General features: G+C 37.9%; 3 protein-coding genes across 9 annotated transcripts; 2 read left to right on the top strand and 1 right to left on the bottom strand.

Annotated features, from left to right (window-relative positions):
- The first annotated feature begins 6,152 nt into the window (after positions 1–6,152).
- Positions 6,153–7,390, top strand: LOC113706335 (ethylene-responsive transcription factor ERF061-like). The gene has a single exon (XM_027228219.2). The coding sequence runs from the start codon at positions 6,299–6,301 to the stop codon at positions 7,229–7,231; it is 933 nt and encodes a 310-aa protein (XP_027084020.2). The 5' UTR covers positions 6,153–6,298; the 3' UTR covers positions 7,232–7,390.
- Positions 7,391–8,644: 1,254 nt separating this feature from the next.
- On the bottom strand, positions 8,645–13,594 carry LOC113706514 (uncharacterized). 5 transcript variants are annotated; one of them, XM_027228437.2, is made up of 17 exons: positions 13,440–13,594; positions 13,144–13,289; positions 12,799–12,849; positions 12,516–12,691; positions 12,177–12,254; positions 11,992–12,103; positions 11,430–11,514; positions 11,285–11,336; positions 11,138–11,199; positions 10,927–11,042; positions 10,701–10,813; positions 10,488–10,553; positions 10,317–10,374; positions 9,986–10,059; positions 9,733–9,781; positions 9,289–9,368; positions 8,645–8,910 (listed from the first exon to the last, which is right to left on the bottom strand). In XM_027228437.2, the coding sequence occupies exons 2-17, from the start codon at positions 13,268–13,270 to the stop codon at positions 8,848–8,850; spliced, it is 1,362 nt and encodes a 453-aa protein (XP_027084238.1). In that variant the 5' UTR covers positions 13,271–13,289; positions 13,440–13,594; the 3' UTR covers positions 8,645–8,847. The 5 variants fall into 5 exon arrangements, with proteins under 5 accessions (XP_027084238.1, XP_027084239.1, XP_027084235.1 ...); XM_027228438.2 differs by having other exon boundaries at positions 13,144–13,318; positions 13,440–13,578; XM_027228434.2 differs by having other exon boundaries at positions 13,144–13,321; positions 13,440–13,576.
- Positions 13,595–15,640: 2,046 nt separating this feature from the next.
- On the top strand, positions 15,641–18,353 carry LOC113706976 (abscisic acid receptor PYL8). Of its 3 annotated transcripts, XM_072063409.1 has the most exons (4): positions 15,641–16,015; positions 16,576–16,791; positions 16,900–16,919; positions 17,733–18,353. In XM_072063409.1, the coding sequence occupies exons 1-4, from the start codon at positions 15,878–15,880 to the stop codon at positions 17,866–17,868; spliced, it is 510 nt and encodes a 169-aa protein (XP_071919510.1). In that variant the 5' UTR covers positions 15,641–15,877; the 3' UTR covers positions 17,869–18,353. The 3 variants fall into 3 exon arrangements, with proteins under 3 accessions (XP_071919510.1, XP_071919511.1, XP_027084900.1); XM_072063410.1 differs by lacking the exon at positions 16,900–16,919 and having other exon boundaries at positions 15,641–15,955; XM_027229099.2 differs by lacking the exon at positions 16,900–16,919 and having other exon boundaries at positions 15,646–16,015.
- Positions 18,354–21,033: the final 2,680 nt, after the last annotated feature.

The following is a 21,033-nucleotide window of genomic DNA, read 5'->3' as shown; positions in this document are numbered from 1 at the left end:
ACCAAATAATTTTCGTTAGCTCGATTTTTTTCGTTTTGTTTCAAAGATCCAGTTATCCCTTATCCGGAAATGTTTGTCAGGAATCGTGTAGAACTCGGCTAAGAATCTTTGCCGATTCAAACTACAACATCTACCATATTAATTTTCAACCCCCTTTACTACTTCGAGTCTTGGACTACTTCAGTGAATGAACTTCGACACTCTATCTGGTCATTCTTGTTATCGTGAATAATAATTAAGAAAAAGACCTATTTAATTAACCCAAATCATGATACTATCAATGCTTTTTGTAATTTTCTAACTCAAGATGTATAATTAGATTCTCCAATGCAGTTTTACATTACCTTTTTACAAAAATTAGTCTGCTATTTCATTCTAATTGTTTACACGTACTACTTTATTTACCTGATTACCTCTTCTCGATTCTTCATTTATTTATCCGCATCCCCTTAATTTTTTAGATAAATCTTACACGTCTCTCATATGCAGGCAATGGGAACAGTAAGCTATATGTATCCGGAATGAACAGTCATGGATGTATTTTCCTCTGTCATTGAGTATGAGCCGCAACCACCAACGAATACAAAAGGGAAGGAGGGTCGAGACTCGAGACTCGAGAGGCAAGGCCACGAGAGTGGCTAGGTCCACACATAAGTAACTTCGATATCAAACACCATTGAATATTACAAGAGCGAGTGGTGGACCAGACAGATCCATCCATAATAAAACTTTTTCTTTACGTAAAATCTTTTCCTGTTCATATGCCTTGATTGCCTTCTCGAATAGTCATCCTCTCATGGATATCATCGGCAGGATGCATGGGGTACTGAAGCATATAATAGTTTGAGAAGCAGCAGCGCGCACATGGGAAAACCTTCAGTGTAGTACGAGCCACTTTTCTCTTTTTCTGAAACTTCGTGAAATGGGATTTCTGAAAATAGAATGTGAAGAATCACAATCGTTGAAAGAGGCAACTGAGTAGCCTTAAATGTTCGAGAATGAAAACGCAGTTCTTTAAAACTTAAAACGACAATGCAATTATGCAAAATTGCAAATACTACAACTACCAGCATCGATTCTAAGATAATGGGTAGTATCAGAAGAAATTTGAACAACTAAAAAAGTACTCCCTCTTTCCCACTTGGATAGTCTCGTTTTCCTTTTTCGTCTGTCCCAAATTATAATCCACCTTCCAATTGAAGAATGTAGTTGTATTTTAATTTTCCTAAAATACCCTTATTCAATGTAAGTTGTTATTACTATAAACCTACCCCATTTAATGAGAGTTGATTCTTTTTTTACCATCAATTCAAGTTCCCATAAAGTTGTACCATTTTTAATGTGAGGGTATTTTAGGAAAATAGTAATCTAAATTTACTTTTCTAACAAAGTTAACTACTTTTTCTTAAACTGTGTGAAAAAAGAAATGAGACTATCAAAGTGGGATGGAGGAAGTAGTATATTTAGAGGTTGAATGTAACATGATTGGTTGTTAAAGTAAAAAAATTTAGCGAAATTGATTTCTATTGTTTAAAGAGCTTAAATAGTCGAATCAAGTTTTTGTGTGACTTGAACAGCCTAAAATTCTAGTGTTGTTCACTGTTTAGTGTTCTGTCTGTAGTAGATCGGATCAATCAAATTCTACAAATAAGAAAAATAATCAAAGAAATTAAAGCATTTGGCAATTAATGCTTTTTTATGGCTAGACCTAAACAGGAAACAGGAAACAGGAAACAGGAAAGCAAAAGAAATCAAGACTTGACTAAGTACATGGCAAACTTAGGACTTTGCCAATCACATTTTTACCTCACATACATCAAATTCGCTATAGTAATTTTCCAACGAAAAATCTATGGAAAATGCAATCCAAACGCAACCTTATTATTTTCCGTGATCACATTTTGCTATCACCTTTTTTCCTCACATATATCAAATCGCTACAGTATTTTTTCCATGAAAAATGACGGAAAATACAATCCAAACACAACATTAGAAACTTTTATAGTAGCATTTAAAATCAAACTCTACCGTAAATTTGAGGTCTTCTATTTGAAACTCTCAAACTCTTCATGTTCTCCTTTTCCACAAGGAAGTCTTCTCTTGAAATGTAAAGATTTCTAGCCTTTGAACTTTGAAGCTGTCACCAATTTTACACCTAATTAAGGTTTTAAACAATTAAAATTTAAAAATTGTTATGCATTGATTTGATCCAATTAACGCAGGAAGGCATCAAGCATAAATGTTAATTTAATGCATGCTTGATATATATATATATATATATACATATATATAAAGAAAAAACTCATCACTTGCACCTGATTTTAGTCAAATTTGATTTTTTTTTCTTTCGAAAAAAAAATCTAATTTGATTCTTTAAAATCTAATTTCATGGTTGTACGTAGAAAGGAGCCCCAATTTTCATTTTTCCTTTCAGATCCTCCCCTTCTCTCTCAATTGTTGTTTTACTTATTTATTTATTTTTGGGCGGAAACCTTCTGATTTCTAAAGCAGCTCTAACTAGTGAGTTCGACAGTTGCCTCTGGGACACGTCACAAAACTGATGGTGATGATGTCATTATGACATGGCAGTTGACGTGAGGTAGCCTTGTCCCAAAACATGAAAGACATGTACAAAGATGATAAAGCTTCAATACAGGGCACCCCCAAACTTTCCAAAAACAAAAAAGGAAAAAAAAAAAGATTTTTTGTGGGGGAGAAGGAGGTTTTGGTGGGGGTGCGGAGGAGAGAAGAGGGGAGAGATTTTACACAAGCAGTTGACCCAAAACGACGTCACTTCGTTTTGCAAGCTTCAGAAGAAAAAGAAATCACGAGAGGAGGGTAATGAGTAAGGTTCAGCTGTATCGAGTTGGTGACCTTGTCTGGATAGTATTTAATGGACGAGGTGACACGTTGCTGATCCGATAAGCCAAGTGGGGACGCGTCGGCATTCGGAGGTGGGACCACATTTGTTGTCGGCGTCAGCCAGTGCATTTGTAGGCCATCCCCAGCCGAATACAGCCAAAATACAACTTTTTTGTAGGTCAACCCTACACGTAAACACTCGAATGAGTGACTAGCAGTGAGTGGGATGATCATATGGAATTTCAACAATTTTGGGCCATGATGATGCGGATGCGGCCTCAAAGAATTGGCCAAGATGTTGTTTCGTTTGTGCAAGTAAACCGCCACCGCCAGAAGAGAAATTTCCATTTTCTCGAGCAAGTATGATTTCACATTCACACCCGAAAATGTGAAGTGAAAGCCAAAAAAAAAAAAGGAAACTTTGGAACAATGGTGTTCATCAAAAGGATAATCGGAGATTAAGTCAAGTTCAATTTGAACGAGAGCTCTCACTCGAATGTTTTTCAGTTGGCCAGGTGTTGTAGAACCGCGGAATGAAATTCTAATGAAAGGTCTGGTTTCTTAATTAAGCGAAAGGCGCCCGTTCTAGGTCTCAAATTTAACGAGTTGTTAATGTCGTGCAGTTCCTGATAAGTAACAAAGATGCATAGCAAAGAATGCGCTTTTTTTGCGCATGTTTAATTTGAAGACGAATTCAGAGATGCCCGGTATGGGTTCCAATCAAGGGAAGGAGAGAAAGATGATGCTCATTTCGGCTCAAATTTGGAAACTGAACAACCATGAAAAAAAGAGTGAAATTAGGTTGATGTCATCATCATTTTTGGCTCTGTGAATTTCTTTATCGTTGCCTAATCCTCCTCATATTAGTCTTGGATAGTTTGGCGAAAGAGGGAAGCGAAGAAAAAAAAAAATTCAGAAGAGTGGGCATTTTGCATAAAGGGAAGGAGGAGGGCATGAGAGGCACGGGGGATGGGGGAAAAAAGGATATGGATTGACTTTTGCGAGGGAGGAAGAAGAAGAAGAGGGTTAGGTTTGCATCACATGCAGACAGGAAAAAAGGGTTTCTAGGCCTTTGAAATTGGGTCCATCACGAGCCTTGTCTTCAAAACGCCATCATCAGCATCATCCTTCAAAGCCACCTTTCCGTCTTTAATGCCGTGCAGTGAATATCGGGTCCCATGCAAAAAGATGCGATAACGACTCTCTCATGACTGATCTGATTTCACTCCCTCTTCCCCATCTAAAAGAAGATGAGGATCGATGAAAGAATCGGTCATCAGCCTCCATTTGGATTCCAGCCACTGGTTGATTGTTGAGCCGCTTGGTCCTCCCACCCTGTGATATTTTTGCAAGTGTCGTTTCGTAGTGGCTTTTGGACTCCGCTTGGCTCCTCCTTTTGAGTGTTTTTTTTTTTTACCCATGCAGTAGTGTCACCTACCCGATTGATCTTTTTCTACTACCACATCATTAGTTAGTTCCACTCTGAATTATGCGAGTAGGAGCTTTTGGTTTATGCGCCGCGAAATCTTTTTAAGACCATGACCGATGATTATGCATAATCATACAACTTGTATCCAATTTGGTCTCTGTAAACGTGAACTTTAATTAAATTACACATGGCATGATGTGAGTTTAGAGACTTTAAATGGTGAATTAATCATCAGGACTTTGTAGATGATTTTGTGCATGGCAGTCTGTGTTGCAGGAGGAGCATTACTCTTGTAGATTAAGGTTGTGTTTGGATGCGAATTTTTTTGGGCACAATTTAAGGTAGCAGGACAGAAGCGTGTCTTATCATTCTTGAAATGCTGGCGATGCAGAGTTTAGGATAGCTTTCGTTGATTATTCCTGAAATTGCTTGTCTGTCAGCCACAGCCACAACAGTAATTATAATCTTTGAGTCGAATGTCAAGGACGTACGATCCTGTTTAATGTTCCAGTTGTCAAGACAAATCCGAAGCAATATACACAATTGATTGGGGTAACAGTCGTCAAGACACTTCCATTGAAATTTTAGGCAAGTACCATAGCTGAAAGTAGTCAGTACAAAGGATACCAGTACATAGCAAATCATTCCTCTTTATTAACAGTAACAAGGAGGGAGAAATTATTGAGGAGGTGTACGATTTCTCCCGATCCGAATATTAAAAAGGGGTTTGAAGCAAATTCAAACGTTAAAAAGGTTTACTTTCGGATTTTTCTCATCTACACACACACACACACACACGAGAGTGTGTTTGGATCGTAAATTATTACATCTTATTTACATACGTTGATTTGCTTGCATCATCAATATATTTTTTATCACTTTTTTATCTCACATACATCGTATCAAAAAAGTGCTATAATAATTTTTTCATAAAATTATCTCAAATAATTTACGATCCAAATACACCCGTGCCTTTCTTTGATTTATGCAAATGGAAAATCTAAATGGGCTGAATCCCAATAATTACCTGTACTGTGAAAGTTACGGAACGTTGAAAATATCCTGGTCTTGAGTTTGCATTGTGAAATGAGAAGATTTTCATCTGAACAAGTTAACCAAGCTGAGCTGCGATCGGCCGTCGCTCTCCTCCTGAGCAATGGTAAAGAAGCGGACGCAAGGATTCATTCGTTCATTCATTAAAAAAAAAAAAAAAAAAGTGGAAGCAAATTTCCCCTGCCATACATGAGCAGAAAATGGCAATCAAAGGCAAATCTCAACCAGAATGGGGCGCGTGGCACTGAGTTAATGCGTACATTTTGGACTTTAACCGCAACTGGGCTGGCTCCACATGTAATAAATTCATAAAGTAAGCTTTTTAAATCACTTGTACGGACCACTTTGGTCCACACGGGATAAGTTAAAAACTTTAGCGTTCTGTTCAGTAGACGAGAGTGTAAAGTTGAATCACAAATGTGAACTATTGACGCGCAAAAAATCGCCTGCAGCTATAAATACAGCGAGCGGAGACCCAACCCTGAAATAATTCTCATATTGCAGGGTGTAGGCTAGAATCTCTGCGCTAGGACTACTACTTTTTACTAACAGCTTTCACATTTCTATCTCTATTCAAAAGAGTAAATACTCTCTGTTGCTTCTCATTCTCCAACTTCATCCCTTCTCTTCATTCAGGTCCTTCAATCCTTGTCTTCATCTTGTATCACTAACCATTTCTGCATCAAATTTTTGAAAACTCAAAATCCCCGAAAACCCCGGTTCCCAGTTGATCCCGAGATATTTTGTGTGGATCATCAGCTGCCATTAAGTACTGAATAGAGTTATTATCTTTCCTTTCGTTGCCAATTCTTCTTCTTATAGATTTCCTTTTTTTCTCATCAATCTCACTCTCCTGATCCAGGAAGAAGGGACAAATTTTTTTTTGGAGTCCCCTGTTTCCTCCTCTGTTTCTCCCCTGTTTTGTCTCGCTTTGAAAATCAAATCCCAAGTAAAATGGCAGGAGTCCAAGAAAACACCGTGCCGTTAGCATTTGAAGATGGTGCTAGCATTCTATCTTCACTCTCGCATCTCATTTTAACTGGTGGTGCTAACACCTTAGACTCAATCCTCTCTTACGGCCAACAGCCAAATCCTGTGGCGGACTCTGTTTTTGAGCCACTAGGATCTTCAGTCTACCTCAAACAAAGAGATCTGCTCCACAAATTCTATGAAGAAAATAAAGGAAACTCCTCTGCAGTTTCAAGAATTAGGCTAACGAACCCTCTTCAGAACTCTGTATATGCACAGAGTTTTATGCATCCGTGCAAGAAAAAGCTATACAGAGGGGTGCGGCAGAGGCACTGGGGCAAGTGGGTAGCTGAGATAAGACTTCCTCAGAACAGAATGAGAGTTTGGCTTGGAACCTATGACACAGCTGAAGCAGCAGCGTATGCATACGACAGAGCAGCTTACAAGCTTCGTGGGGAGTATGCCAGGTTGAATTTTCCCAATCTTCGCGATCCTAGCAAGTTGGGATTTGGAGATGGTGCCAGGTTGAACGCTCTGAAGAATGCTGTGGATGCTAAAATTCAAGCAATTTGCCAGAAGGTTAAAAGAGAGAGAGCCAACAAGAATGCCAAGAAAAGTAGTGGCGGGAGTGGTGATGCTACAAAGGTTAAAGAGAGCAAGAAGGAAATGAAGATTCTTGATACATCCTCATCCTCATCCTCACTGCCTCCGCTTGGTAACGACAACAGTTGGAGTAGTGAATTGGTTTCACCGACTCCGAGTGTTTCGGAAGATGGAATTTGGAAGGGTGAGAATTCATCTACCTCGATCTCAGGTGAATTTCCAGTTGGACCGATGGGTTCAGAGTTTGAGGATTGCTCCCTTGCTAGATTTCCCTCCTTTGATCCTGATTTGATATGGGAAGTGCTGGCTAATTAGAAATTAGATTCTGAGGAGACTTCGCTTTTTTTTTTTTTTTTTTTTTCTTTTCTTCCAGTCACTATTAGTACGTCTAGAAATTTAGGGAATCCAGTCTTTAGTTCTTACGTCTTATGTAATAATACTAGTAGTCAGTGTAAATGCTTAATTTTGGTGGTACCCTATCTAGTAGTAGTAGTACTACTGTCAGGTTTGCTACGCTCAGTTGCGTGTTGGTATTTAACCTTTGTTTGGATGGTGAGGAGTTCGAATATTTAGTGAGTGGAGTTGGGTGTTGAATCATCAATTTTTGCAGATCACTTCACCCTGACGAAGTTTTCATATGCATCTAGGGCATGAGAAGTAGCAAGTTATCTCGTTCTTTGCAACTCGTGATGATTACTAAAAAAGGTTCATAATGATTCGTCGTGAAGGATTTGTTAATTTTACTTCGATATGCAAGAAGATGCAAAGAACGTCTGGTTAGTACTCGATTTCTGCTATCCTCTGGATCTGTCTATAATATCTATCTGTGGTTGATCATTTTGGAAGATGTAACCATAGTAGTGAGCTACAAATACAAGCTTTCACCAAGGCAGAAATCCACGCGCAGAATCATTTGCAACATTCATATTATTGTTTTTGTTAGAAACTTGCGAATTCAATCACCTGGAGAAAATAATTTAGTCCTTTCATTGTCGCGAAGGAAAACCACAGAGGGAGAGTACCACGGACGGTTGGCTGCTTTTGACAATGAAGAGTTCGTTCTGGTAAAGTCCCCCGTGGTGACTGATTTTGGGTTTGGTAATCAGTTATCAGTGTACGTGTTTTTAGACCGAGAGTGCAAAAATTCTCTCTTCCGATTCTCAAAACGTTTGGAACTGATGCGATTTTCTAAAAGCAAAGATTGAAGACATGAACGACAAGGAGGTTATTTATTCGCAGTTTTACTTTCCAAGAACACGCAGCAGTGCTCTTTTAGTTTTAGCACTTCAGAAGGGTGAGGACCAGAAGATAATTCGTGTTGTACGATGGAGGATTTAGTACCCATGTTATTTTGGCACGGATACACGTTCCATTCCAGCTTCCACTTCTTGGTTAAAATAAAAGAAAAAGAAGAAGAAGAAAAAAAAAAAAAAATACAAGACCTGTTGGTACACAACATTCCTTACTAGGACTAGGGAATGCAAAGTTGTCTGAAACATTTGCACAACATCTAATGGATTATGTTCTGTAGTTAGCACAAAGATTATATTCTGAACAACAGTACATCCTACTGATCAAAGTGCCACTCAAGATTCCACCTACAGGTGCCAAATGGAAGCCCGTCTAAATTTTTAGTGATATTCATTGCATGGAATAAATTGCACTTAAAATTCTTCAGATTACTTGCCTAAGCCGTATGAGATATCTTACACACATGACAACTGTTAATAAATTACTGATCTCTACAACTTTTTGCCATGACAATTATAATATGTTACGTACATGACAACCGTTAATGACTCCCAACTGCTAACTGAAAAAAGTGGAGCCAAACTACCAGCATGCCTCAGAAAAACAAATGGACTTGACACTTTTATGCCAAGCTATCAACTTAGAGAGGTAAAATTACACATGATGATGAATAATATACTCTACCAGTTCAGTGAGTTCTTTGACTCCTGAAGTTTGGCACTATAGGAACTCTCTATCTCCTCCTGCGCAGTTCACAAAATGCCTTGGGTCAATCCTAATGTTTCTCAACTCTGTTCATTCAAATTCGAAATAGATGCAGATTTCATTGCTAGTCCAGGGGAATAGCTAAGAGATAACTAATACAGGAAAAAGGCAAGATTAAAAAAAAAATGGAGTTCAAGGCCTAGGGCTAACAAAATTTAGATGGTGTTAAAAAACTTTTGACCTTAGATGACATAAGAGCTAGCCTATATACCACTAGTGTTCATAGAGAAAATATAATGCGTCTCAGAAAACAATGAACACAACCCCAAAATTCAAAAAAAATAATAAAGGAAGAAAATGGAAAAGAGCATAGTCTTTTAGTATGAGAACAAGTTATCATAATAATTGAGAAATACCTTGCATGATTTTAGCAGAGGCTGCAAGAAAGATGATCGAAAATATCTGACAGGATCTCCCAGTGATGTTCTATCCCATTCTGCCACCAAGAATTACCATAATGTATAACTAATATCTGACCTTCCAGTTTGGAAAGACTTGGAGTCATTAGACAACTATCTTGAATGGAATATACTACTAAATGTGAAGATGTTTAAAAGGCATGACAGTTTTCAAGTTTTATCATGGTCATTCCAGATAAATTCACCTAATGACAAAAGGAAGAAACACCAACCTGAAGCAATTGTGTGCCATCTAATTCACAATGAACATAACATATATTCTAAATAATTAGGCAATTAAGAAGAGCCAGAAATAATTATTCATTCTGGGATGCTTGCTAGATTAACTTTCATCAACCAAATCAAAGAGCACTCATAGAATCTCTGGTTCTGTAAGCATACCATTGTCACCTTCCTTTCTTGAACCTTCCGTATTAAGTTCTTCAAGGATCTGCATATTTGGGTAAGGAGATAATGAATAGATAAGAAACATATTTGTGATAAAAAACAACAAAGATTTTTATTTTGAGAACGAATTAACTATTTAAAACCATTTGACCACTCCCAAAATAAGGAGGCATACAGAAGGCTATCAGCATTCCCATAATAAATTCTTGTAGAAATGATGAATAATTTCTTGCACATTGACGCTTACCTTGGAAAGTGTCGGTACTGCAGTAGGGTCAAAATCTTCACAGCAGTTTGGATCAATAGGAATGCACACACGGCCTGCAGAAAAAAAAGGAAGCAAGATGCAAGAATTGTATGTCAAGGAGCTGCAAACAAGAAAAATGCATTTCAGATGAATCACAGTACATATGCTCAACAGCTATCATATCTTCACAGCTAAAGTTTGAACCCAAAGTCCAAAGATAGGTTTTCCAATCAATGCACACGGTTTCTAATACCAAAATCAAATGAAAGTGACCACCCATCAGAATTTATAAAATCCTGAACTTCTATATATCTTGAAGGTTAATGCAAACCTGTTTTTGGGTGTACACAGAAGGGTGCCTTTAGCAAATGGTTCATGTGTCTTGAAACCTGATACATTTCAGTGATTCATTCAGGTTGGGAACAGAAGAAGTTAAGGTGATTAGCAAGGAAATATGATGTCTGACGAGAGGCAGTAGAAGAGGTAGGGGGAATTTACAGACCTCCATGTCAAGCCTTGGATATGTAAAAGAAAAAACTATCTCTTCCACACACCGACGAAGTTGCAACTGAAACGGGAAAAGGAAAGTACATTTTGATTTACTCAATCAAGATTTGATTGTTTATCGGTAACTCCAGACTGGGAGTACATAGAAGGAGCAGGATACATGAATTAGCTTTAGCTAATTGCAGCTCCTTTACTCTGACCTACTGACCTTTTGTTTCGCTGATTGCAGCATGTGCTTCAGTTGCTGCCAGCGGACAACATTAATATCTTCTTTGGAGCGCCTATTATCAGCCCACTTTCCACGAAGCTCTGAAGTAATGGCTGCAAAATAAACATTCTGTTTCACAACTTCCCAGTGCTTGAGGAAAGGTTACCCATAACACAACAGAACGAGGACCAGGAGATGAATTCCAATGATATTTAAATACACATACATTCATCAGGAATCATTCCTAGAATCTTCTCGTATCGGTCCTCATCTAATAATAGATTTTGAGTGGAAAGCAATTTTTCCTCGAAGAAAATTTTCAGAACTTCATTGTGTGCTCTCCTGCAGAGATATAATGAGGACTTATTCACAAAGATGCAAATAGATATAGAGAATCACTTGATTACCTATCATAAGAAAATGACAAATGCACTTACACAAGGAAGGGATGAAGTGCTTGACCTAATAGAGAAACCATTTTTTGACTATTCTCATTACCCTGAACAGAAAAATGTGCTCGTTAGATCTTGGGCTAAGAAAAAATAATCCAGAATCGCTGGAGATCTGAGATAGGTATGGATTACCTTATACACACGAAAGTAATCTGCAATAGCTGCCCTCTGTTCATTGTTCAACCTGGTGTAGTAGCAATATAAGGCACACCTCAATTGGTGAATAGCAAATTTACAAGTCTAAATTTCCTTTACTTTTCTCAAATGTTAGCATTACCTCCTAGCTTTTCCATCGCACACCCAACAATGCACACCACGTCGACCACTGTACACCCAGAGGATGTGATTAAATCCAAAGTCATCTGCAGGACAAAGTTGAGCGAAATTAGGATATTGTAGTATATGATATTTGGTCAACAGATTATATTCTTTTGAAGATAAATCCACAAATAATTTCAGTATCTAAGAGATTATAAGAAAAAATTCGAACCTCAACAGAAATTGAAAACAAGTTCCAATGAAATGAAAGTAAGGACTCACATAAAAATAAAAATAAAAACTGCTCTGAAGAGGAAGAAAATACTGTTTGACAGGACAAAAAGGATCAAATATTATTCGAACAGTTAAAAATTGACAGTACGCAAGATCATATACTACATCAGAAAGTGAACAAAGAGTACCAAAAAACAAAAAAACGCTGTCAATTAGCATATCAATGAGCCGCAATACAATAGTGATAATGGAAAAGAAATTTCTCTTAACATATAAATGCCAGAAATGACAGCTTTAAGGATGAGCAGAGAACATACTCAGATCATAGATGAAAACAGTATGAATACCTCTAAGGGCAGAATCAAGAACTTTAATAGCAACTGTCATCAATGGCCAGCAATCCAAACAGACATCGGCCCCTGAGCAGCAATATCTTACGTCATCATAGTCTGACATATCCTGTATCATAGAAATGTCAAATGGCTGGGGATTCCAACTATGCAGTCTTAAATTGTAAAATTAAGCAACTCACTATATCAAAAATGAGCTCCCTCTCGACTGGAGTGAAGACATTATCACTCCCTTGTGCATAGGCATGCCTCCTTGCAGGCTGCAGGAAACGAGAAAGCACATAAAATGCTAAATGAAAAGCCGATGACTCATTCATGCGTACAGGCTGGTACTGAGCATTCATATAAAAGAAGCCTCAAGCATGTTTTGATAAAAACAACATCGATTTCCAGTCTTCCGCTATTCATTCATTGCATTCTCATATTGCGCTTGCAACATATGTCATAACTCATACGTACCCAGAATGTAAACAAATGGACATTTTTACCAATAAAACAGGACCAAAGCAAAGAAATCTTACATCCACACTGTAAACAGGGCCAATATCAATTTTAAAGGGACATTTTTCCCTTATAGAATTTTCCATTTCAGACAAGCCACTGAAAGACTGAAACCGCAAATATATGTCATTATCCAAGGTGAAGGAGAATTCTCTGCGCCCGAAGTATGAATGGTCGCACCCGGGATGCTTCCCATCTAACCAGCCAAAACATAACTCTATGAGTTCTTCAAAAGAAAAAATACAGTCTCTCTTTTGTCCCCCCACAAAAAGGGGAACCTGTAGGTTAAGATATCCAGCATACCGTTCCCATACGACATCCATTTAAACACATCAGCATGAGGAAAAAGCTTCCCTGCCACAGACAAACTATATAAGGAAGCATCCGGTAGACAATAGGTTTTTCTTTTTCCGAAAAAAGAAATCTTTCAACGGGGGAGAGGTGGGAAGGATGAAGTAGGATGGGGAAGGTAAGGGAATGGAGGCACTAAAAATTAAATCCAGAATCTTTGCCCTAAGACGAGGAACAAAAAGGCACTGGGATTTATACAATTCTCGAATTTATGGATAATCGATGATAGATTAAAAGCAGTAGACTTGTTCAAGGTTAAGAAATGAACATTCATATTCTAAGACGAAGAAAACTTACCGTAATAAAGTTTGAGGTAATTCACGTTGACTCCATCAAAGATTAAATTATTCTGCCTCTGCTGATCAGCTCCTGATCCATCAATAATCATATCATCTCTTCCATTTTCAGCTCCCTCTCCAGCCATGAGTAGGAAACTCGTCACACTATTTTCACAGATGATATGCAAAAAGGGCTACTGTAAAGAAAAAGAAAACCTGGCCCTAAGGAAAATTAAAATATTACTACTGCTTAATATATACTGATTTTTGTAATTAAAACTTTGAGATATTGCAGAAACGAAGAAGAAAACATACGATCCGGGTGGGGTTGGCGAGCTGAGGAATGGAGAAGGAGCTTTGAACTGTGAGGAGCGAATCGATTGAGAAGATTTGCGGAATGGCGGGAAAAAGGGAGGCCGATGAAGGCGAGGAGCAGTACTGGCGGGAAATTATTGTCCGGGAAGATCGTCTTCTGGGCCAGTTTGCAAACTGAGGGGCTTTTCATTGGGGTCGGCCCAATGAAATTTCCAGCAAATTTTCTTTGCGTGCGCAGTTGCAATTTACAAGTCCGGGATTTTGTCAAAGAGTTAATCTAATATACACCGTCATTATTAAATACTGTATATAATATATGTGTAAAATTCAAAATTTACGTATGTATCATTCATTTAATTGTGATAGTATATATATTAATAGTGTATAAAAAATTTACTCTTTGTTAAATCCTAGAAGAAGGAAAAAGTTGTATCTTGTGGAGTACCGGATTTATGAGGCACTTGCATGATCTCCGAGAGGGCTACAATTTTGCACCAGTTAATGCAAACAAAAGACAAAACGTGAGTTCTAAAGTCAACTACTAGGCTTGGTCATTTTTTTTTTTTTTTGGGAACTCAATATGATTTTATCAAAAGTTAATCTCTGAATAAAATGATGTTACCAACATTTTTCTTCTAATGGGAGACTATCAAACCTTAAGAAAGACTATCAGTAAAACTCAAAATGAAGGGTTTGAATCAGAGACCTTACGATCAATGTCCTTGCAACTTAAGTTGGCTCTCCGAGGCTAAGCGACATCATTCTACTTGACCACAGCTTGGGGAAAGACTCTTGATCAAGCTTTTTTTTTTTTTTAAACACTTGATCAAGCTAATTTTGATGTTTACTACTAGTGGAATGCCATTATTGACATGATACATACAACTCCTAATTTTGGCTTTCGAAAGAGAAGAAGCGTCGTGTCCCCCCAAGGTAGCAGTAGCTGATCTGGTGGTGTAGTCCCTAATCAAGGCATCTACCAACCAGAGTTCAACCTTTATAACAAAAATGGTGAATAATCCAATAACTCAAATAAGGGCTGGGATCTCATTTTTTTTACCCAAAAAAAAAAAGAGAGAAGAAGCGTCGCATGAAAGAGAATAAATTATTCGATCTGTAACTGTAAGATATTTGGGCAGACCTTTCACCTTGGTCACGTGGATCATTTGGTAACTGGTACTACGTACGCGCTTTCAGTCCTCACATCATTTCAAGTTCTAGTTAAGGGAGGGCTTATTGGTAAAAAAATAAATAAAAATATTAAGGGAGGGCTTATGTAGGTAAGGTCGAAAGATGATGGGTAACAATCAATTAGCCAACGCAAATGATGGATGGTTGAAAGGGATTACCCTCCATCTCCATGCCTCTTTTTTTTAATTCAACGGTATAAGTATTAGCCAAACCTTTTTTTTATTTCATGCTTTGATTAACTTGAAATTGTCGTCAAATTTTGGGTCTGTTTGGATTGTAAGTTATTTGGGATTATTTGGGATATTTTTACTGTAGCACTTTTTGTGATGTGATGTATGTGAGATAAAAAGATATTGGAAAGATAAAAAAGTGTATTGGAAATTGTAAAGATGATTTAAGCAAATAAAATTGGGGAAATATGAAGTAATCCAAACAAACCCAAAGGGTTGTTCGCGTGCGTAGGGAAGGCAATTTGGCCTTGAGCAGCCTCATTATTTACATGTAAATTTTTAACCTTTTCACAAACCGAACAACGTTTTAGTCAAGTTTACATGTAAATTTTCCTCAGATCGTGTTTAATGCTGTTTGGCAAATACTAACCGAACAACACGTTTTAGTCAAGTTTAATATTTGACGAGCACTAACTCACAGGCCGATTTCATTTGATTTGTCCGCAACAAAATAATTATGAATAAGCTCTTACCAAACCCCCCTCCCCCCCCGGAATATTAGAGGAAAATTTTTTAATTATTTATTTCTTGCCACCTATATCACATCACTGTTAGGGCTGCAAACGAATCGAGCCACTCGATAGCCATTATTCAATACAAATAATTTTTTTTTATTTTTATATGAAAGAGGAGAATGGCAGGCAACGAGAAGTTTAGTTTGGTTTAATCCATCTGACCAATGACAAGAAACGGGAGACATTGCAGCCATTAATGCAGTAGGCAATTAAGTTTTTGTTTTTTTTTTTTAATTACACAAAATGGAAATGAGATGTGGATGAGAGAGAGAGAGTGTACTTCTGTTCACACTTTTTAGGCCCATTATTTATTTGAAGCCAGGGGAGGTTTCAATGGCGGTGTCTTTTGGACCCTTCCAGGGCTGACTTTACCGCAAACATCCACTCCCTCTTCCCTTTCTCTCCATCCCGTCCGATAACACGCAAAATCCACTCAAGTTCCTGCTTCTGTCGGTGGAAATAGGCTCTCACGGAATTGCTTATTGTTTGATTAGCAGTGATTATGTTCAGCATAATGAGTGGCGAAAAAAGAACTGGAATGGAAGATGATGAGCACATCAGACGGCATCACATGCATGAGGTCAGAGCCAACCAATGCTCGTCGTCTCTTGTTAAACATATTAAAGCCCCAGTTCACCTTGTAAGTCGAAGGGGCCCTTGATTCTTCCTTTTTTGGTCTATGCTCATACAAAACTGTTCAGTTGGGCTTTGGATCTGTGTTTCCTGATTTACAGGCAGTTAATCTTTTTGTAATTTTTATTTGGAATTTTTTTGAGCGAATTTGATCTGGGATTACTTTATTTTCATCATCGTCTCCTTGGATTTTTAGTTTGTCCGACGCTTTGGCATGTTAATGCTTACTGGCACTTAGCAGTGCTTTTTCTGTTCACTGATACCGAAAGCGTGAGAGATATTGCAGGCAACGATAATCTTGAGGCTTTTCCCCTGCGAAAAATTACTCATCTTTCCTTTTTTTCTTCTTTTTTTTTTTTTTATGATACTTGGGGAAGGGGGAGAGGTCATGACTAAGTAGTTGAGCTTGTGAGCTCCTGCAGTATGTAGCAGGAACTTCAACGATTAGCTAGTTTCTTGCAAGTTTTACACATCGATACTGTTAGCATTAACAGGGTAAACTTGGCATTTTCTGATTCTTTTTTCCTGTGGGGAGTGGATAAATGAGCTAGCTATTGGGCATTTCAGGTGTGGTCTCTAGTAAGGAGGTTTGATCAACCGCAAAGGTACAAGCCCTTTGTGAGCAGGTGCGTGGTGCAGGGTGATCTTGAGATCGGGAGTGTAAGAGAAGTTAATGTCAAGTCTGGACTTCCAGCTACCACTAGCACTGAAAGATTAGAGTTTCTGGATGATGAGGAGCACATCTTTAGCATGCGGATTGTAGGTGGAGATCACAGGCTAAAGGTACTATACTTTCTAGATTCTTCTCTGTTTGGCAAATTCAAAATGTGACTAGGAGAATACAAGTTGACTACTGATGATACGCAATTTCATCGGGATTTACCATGGCAGTCTAAATCGACTATATTAATGTAAGTATCTTTCTTTCTATGTTTTCTCTTGAGCCAGTAAAACACTTGTTGGTTGAGTTTTGTATTGCCTTGAGGAGTTTACTAGGTAATAAGGTGGTCTCATGCTGAAAAACTGTCCTCCTCATTCTATCTTGAAACCTCTTCATGTTTTCCAGTACAATTACCTGTGAACCGGGGGGAAATTTTGTGACCTGGGAATTTAGGAGATTCAGTATTCAGTCGGCTGTATTTCGTACGTTTGTTAGATGACTGTTGATTTTCAGTCACAACTTGAGGTGTAATATTTATTCCTGTGAACAACTATTTTTCTTCAGTATGAATAGCCCATGAATGCATTTTTTTTAAATCTTTTTAGTTGTACTAGCTTCTTCTTTTTTTTTTTTTTTTCTTGTTTCACCTACTGTATACAATTCATTCTCGAGAGAACGCACTGAGTTACTTGTCACCTTCGGTGCTTTAGAACATTGTGAGAATCATAACTTGAAATGCTCTGGCATGTGCAGATCTGGGGAGGATTGAGTGTAAGTTAGAGTTTCCAGGTTCAAGCTCTCCCACTTGCACTTAAAATAATAAAAAAAAAGAGTTATAGATGCTCCAATTCACATGCAACTCTGTGCCATGATTACAGTTTTTGTGCATTTGAGCAAGCACGTTTATGGTAACTAGTTTCTACGCAATTAGCTGCATCAGCTGCAAATTACACGGACAGGATTTAGATTCTATTGATTTTTCATGGCTTCTTTGGCCAAACTTGTCTTGTTTGTGCTTTTTTCTTTACTATATGGATATCAAGGGTAGTGAAAAATTCTGCAGAACTACATGTCAACCGTCACTGTTCATCCAGAGGTTATTGATGGGAGGCCAGGGACATTGGTTATTGAATCATTTGTGGTGGACGTGCCAGAGGGAAATACCAAGGATGAAACATGTTTTTTTGTTGAGGCTCTAATAAAGTGTAACCTCAAGTCACTTGCTGATGTCTCAGAGCGCCTAGCTGTGCAGGATAGAGTTGAGCCACTTGACAGAGATTGAGGCTTGAAAGAGGTACACTTGATTTGCAGCTTCAGGCATCCAGTTATCGTCATCGAAGTACAAGATTTTTCATTTCAATGACTAGAAAGAGCGGTATCTTGCCAATCCTCAATCTTTGAAGGACATGCCACTGCATAACCTAATCATTTGATGGCGTATGCTTGCTCTTTAGTGTCTCACATCCCATCAGACTTTTAAACCATAAGTCTAGCATGTTATTCTCGAGTTTGGCTTGTAAATATATTTGCCTTTTTAAGTGTTGTGTAATTCCAGGTGTATGTAATGCTTGGCTAAGGACATATTCTCTGGGTTTTCCTTCATATTTGTCATATTATAATGTGAAGATGTTTGTACCGGATAGGTGATATGCCATGATAGATTAATAGTTGCATTCCTAGAATATATCCCGTTGTACCATTTCCTTTTAAAGAAAAAAAAAAATATAGGATACTCTTTTTTGTTTTCTGGAAACTATATTGATTTAAGCTTGACTTTTAAATGCTAAATCCTGCCTGCTTTTCACTAGAGGGTTGTCAGCGAGCTCTATACTATTCTTGCAGCGATTCACACCTGAACTGCTTGTGTAGCTTTCCTAGTTTTATGGATGAGCCAGTTTGATGAATGTGCAATTTTAACTGTATTTTTCTATGGTGAAGCAGTTGCAAAGCTCGAGCGCCTAATTTCTTTCTTGTGTCCAGTTTGAGCTTCTGGGCGCATAAACCAAATTGTCGTGTCATCAAAATTTTTAAGTGGTCATGTTGGAGCAGTTTGCAGCGTTATAAGGTACGGATGATGAAGGGAATGAATTAGTTTAAATCGGTCAGTGTATAGCTGTGACCTAGCTTCAATGAGCTTTAGATTATACGGCATGAATATCCAATGAATTGCCATCAATAGTGGAATTTAGGAAGGCAAAGTATATAGATACTGTTCTTTGTTGTGGACTGGACCTTGCTGTTCTATTGGTAATGAACCAGTATAAAATATTAAAGGTATCTTTGCAATAGAAGTGGTGCCATGGAGAAGATAAGAGCATGGGCAGATTCTTATGGAGAATATGGGAAACTGAAAGCAGAGATTCAATGAACTTTCTCTGATTCGTGACCACCTATGAGAAGTGTTGTGCTATTAGCTTTATTCTTCATGTTCCCATTACTTATCTGTAGCTTTATGTAAAGCTGTGAAGCCTGTTCAAGCGGGCAAACGATTAGAAAAAAAAAAAAAAGTAAAAATGTGGTCGGTTATTGGTAAAGAGAGCGCAAGAAGGACAAAAACGTTGCATGCTGAATCTGGAAAATGTCTGGGTGGAGAATCAGCGCATGGTTGAGCATTTGGGTGAGCTGGCCATGGCCTAGTGGCTAGTGGTGAGTGGTGACTTGATGAGTGGGTAGTTAATCCCTACCCAATACCTCGACAGGGCAATGGGGTCTGCATTTAGATCAGGGGCCTTGAGGGCCGACAAAATATTTATGTGTTGCTAGCTCCTCGCCCACCTCTCTCATCCACAGAGAAGAAATGATGGACCAAATGAACAGACGGAAGGGGGTGCCTTGAGCCAAGAGGACCATTTTCTCACAAAATTTCAGCCGGAAATTGGCCTTGCAGCCAGAGCAATTAAGAGGACTTGTTAATGGTGGTCCTTGAGGTATGCAACTTGCGAGTAATATTCTAGGCTCCACCATTGTCAGTCAGCTTTTCTAAGGTTGCGTTTAGATTGTAATTTTTTGGTTTTTTTTTAAATGTATTATTGCGATTTGATACATGTGAATAAGGTAAAAAGATGATTCGAAAATATGATCACAAAAAAAAAATGAGTAGAATTTTTTTTTTTTTTTGATAAAAAATTCCTTTCAAAACAAGGCTAGAGTTTCCTTTCCTGTAGAGTCATTGATGATTTAGTGGCCGCGGGGTCTAGCTGTGGTGTATGCATGTCTGATTCCATGATTCTGACTAGTGCCGGGTCCCTGTAACGTACAAAACTAGGAGTAGTGTTTTAACTTTCCCCATAATTAATTATAAAAAAAAAAATTTCCCCATAATTAAGGCCTTGTTTGGATTACCGTTTTCCGTCAAAAAATTACGTCGTTTTTCGTGATCACATTTTCCTATTATCTTTCTTCCTCACATATATTCAATCGCTACAGTAATTTTTTCATGAAAAATCATGAAAAATGTGTGACTTATTTGTGAAAATTAGTAAGGTTCTGTTTGATAAGTCAATTCAGTACTTAAATTTAATGAATTCAAAATTTAACATGTTCAAATGCATTTGATAATCAAGATAATTTTGAACATCTAAATTAATTAAGTGACAGTGAATTTTTTAAATAAAATTTACGCTCAAAAAATAAATGATGACTTTTTTTATTTATCACTTAATGTGATATAAATATTTAAATATAATAAATTTAGTACTTAATAATTTGATAAATTTTTAATTTTAATTTTTAAATTTCAATTTTATCAAACGCATCCCGACTTAACTCAGATAACAAATCTAGCAATTAGCACAGTGCCAACGACCAACCAAAGGCCCAAAAGAGACAGACGGACGGAGGAGGTGGCATTGGGTTTGGGGTGTAAACGGAAAGCTCTTGCAACTGGCAGTATCAGGGTATCCCCGAGAATGATCTATCAAGTAATGGTGGCCTAATTCCTGAAATGCGTGCTTGCCTACATGACATTTCTGCTCATCAACAGATCAGCCCCTTGGCCAAACTAAAACATGCTTCTCAATTTACTGCTGCCACGTCAGTACCCGATCCAGCATGGAGCCATTAACTTCCTGTTTTGTGTTGCGAGCTTAGTTGTGAGTTACGAGTTATGCTGTTTTTTTTTTTTTTTTTAACGAGGAGTTATGCTGTTTAAGAACAAGAAAAACAAAACCACCGTGACCCCGTGACCGGGAAATCTGTTGATGTACCTAAAAGCAAGGGACTGTCTACTCCTAATGGTATTATAAACAAATGATAATGGTCTGTAAAGACGAATGCTATCGCAAAGTCCAATCCAGATTCCGCCTTGAATTCCTCTTCCAACAGTTTTAAATATGCTAAATTGCTAATACAACAACCAAGTTTGA

Source organism: Coffea arabica, chromosome 8c (assembly GCF_036785885.1).
Source record: "Coffea arabica cultivar ET-39 chromosome 8c, Coffea Arabica ET-39 HiFi, whole genome shotgun sequence".
NCBI lineage: Eukaryota > Viridiplantae > Streptophyta > Magnoliopsida > Gentianales > Rubiaceae > Coffea > Coffea arabica.
This window is presented reverse-complemented; position numbering and strand designations above follow the sequence as displayed.

What these genes read in the sequence shown, in the direction of transcription:
- LOC113706335 (XM_027228219.2), top strand. Translation starts at nt 6,299, where the DNA reads ATGGCAGGAGTCCAAGAAAACACCGTGCCGTTAGCATTTGAAGATGGT.
- LOC113706514 (XM_027228437.2), bottom strand. Translation starts at nt 13,270, where the DNA reads ATGGCTGGAGAGGGAGCTGAAAATGGAAGAGATGATATGATTATTGAT. An exon ending in AGGAATGATTCCTGATGAAT is followed by an intron (nt 10,814 to 10,926) that starts GTATGTGTATTT and finishes TTTATTTTGCAG; the next exon opens with CCATTACTTCAGAGCTTCGT. An exon ending in AAGAAAGGAAGGTGACAATG is followed by an intron (nt 9,369 to 9,732) that starts GTATGCTTACAG and finishes TCTTGGTGGCAG; the next exon opens with AATGGGATAGAACATCACTG.
- LOC113706976 (XM_027229099.2), top strand. Translation starts at nt 15,878, where the DNA reads ATGTTCAGCATAATGAGTGGCGAAAAAAGAACTGGAATGGAAGATGAT. An exon ending in TTAAAGCCCCAGTTCACCTT is followed by an intron (nt 16,016 to 16,575) that starts GTAAGTCGAAGG and finishes TGGGCATTTCAG; the next exon opens with GTGTGGTCTCTAGTAAGGAG. An exon ending in GTGGAGATCACAGGCTAAAG is followed by an intron (nt 16,792 to 17,732) that starts GTACTATACTTT and finishes AAAATTCTGCAG; the next exon opens with AACTACATGTCAACCGTCAC.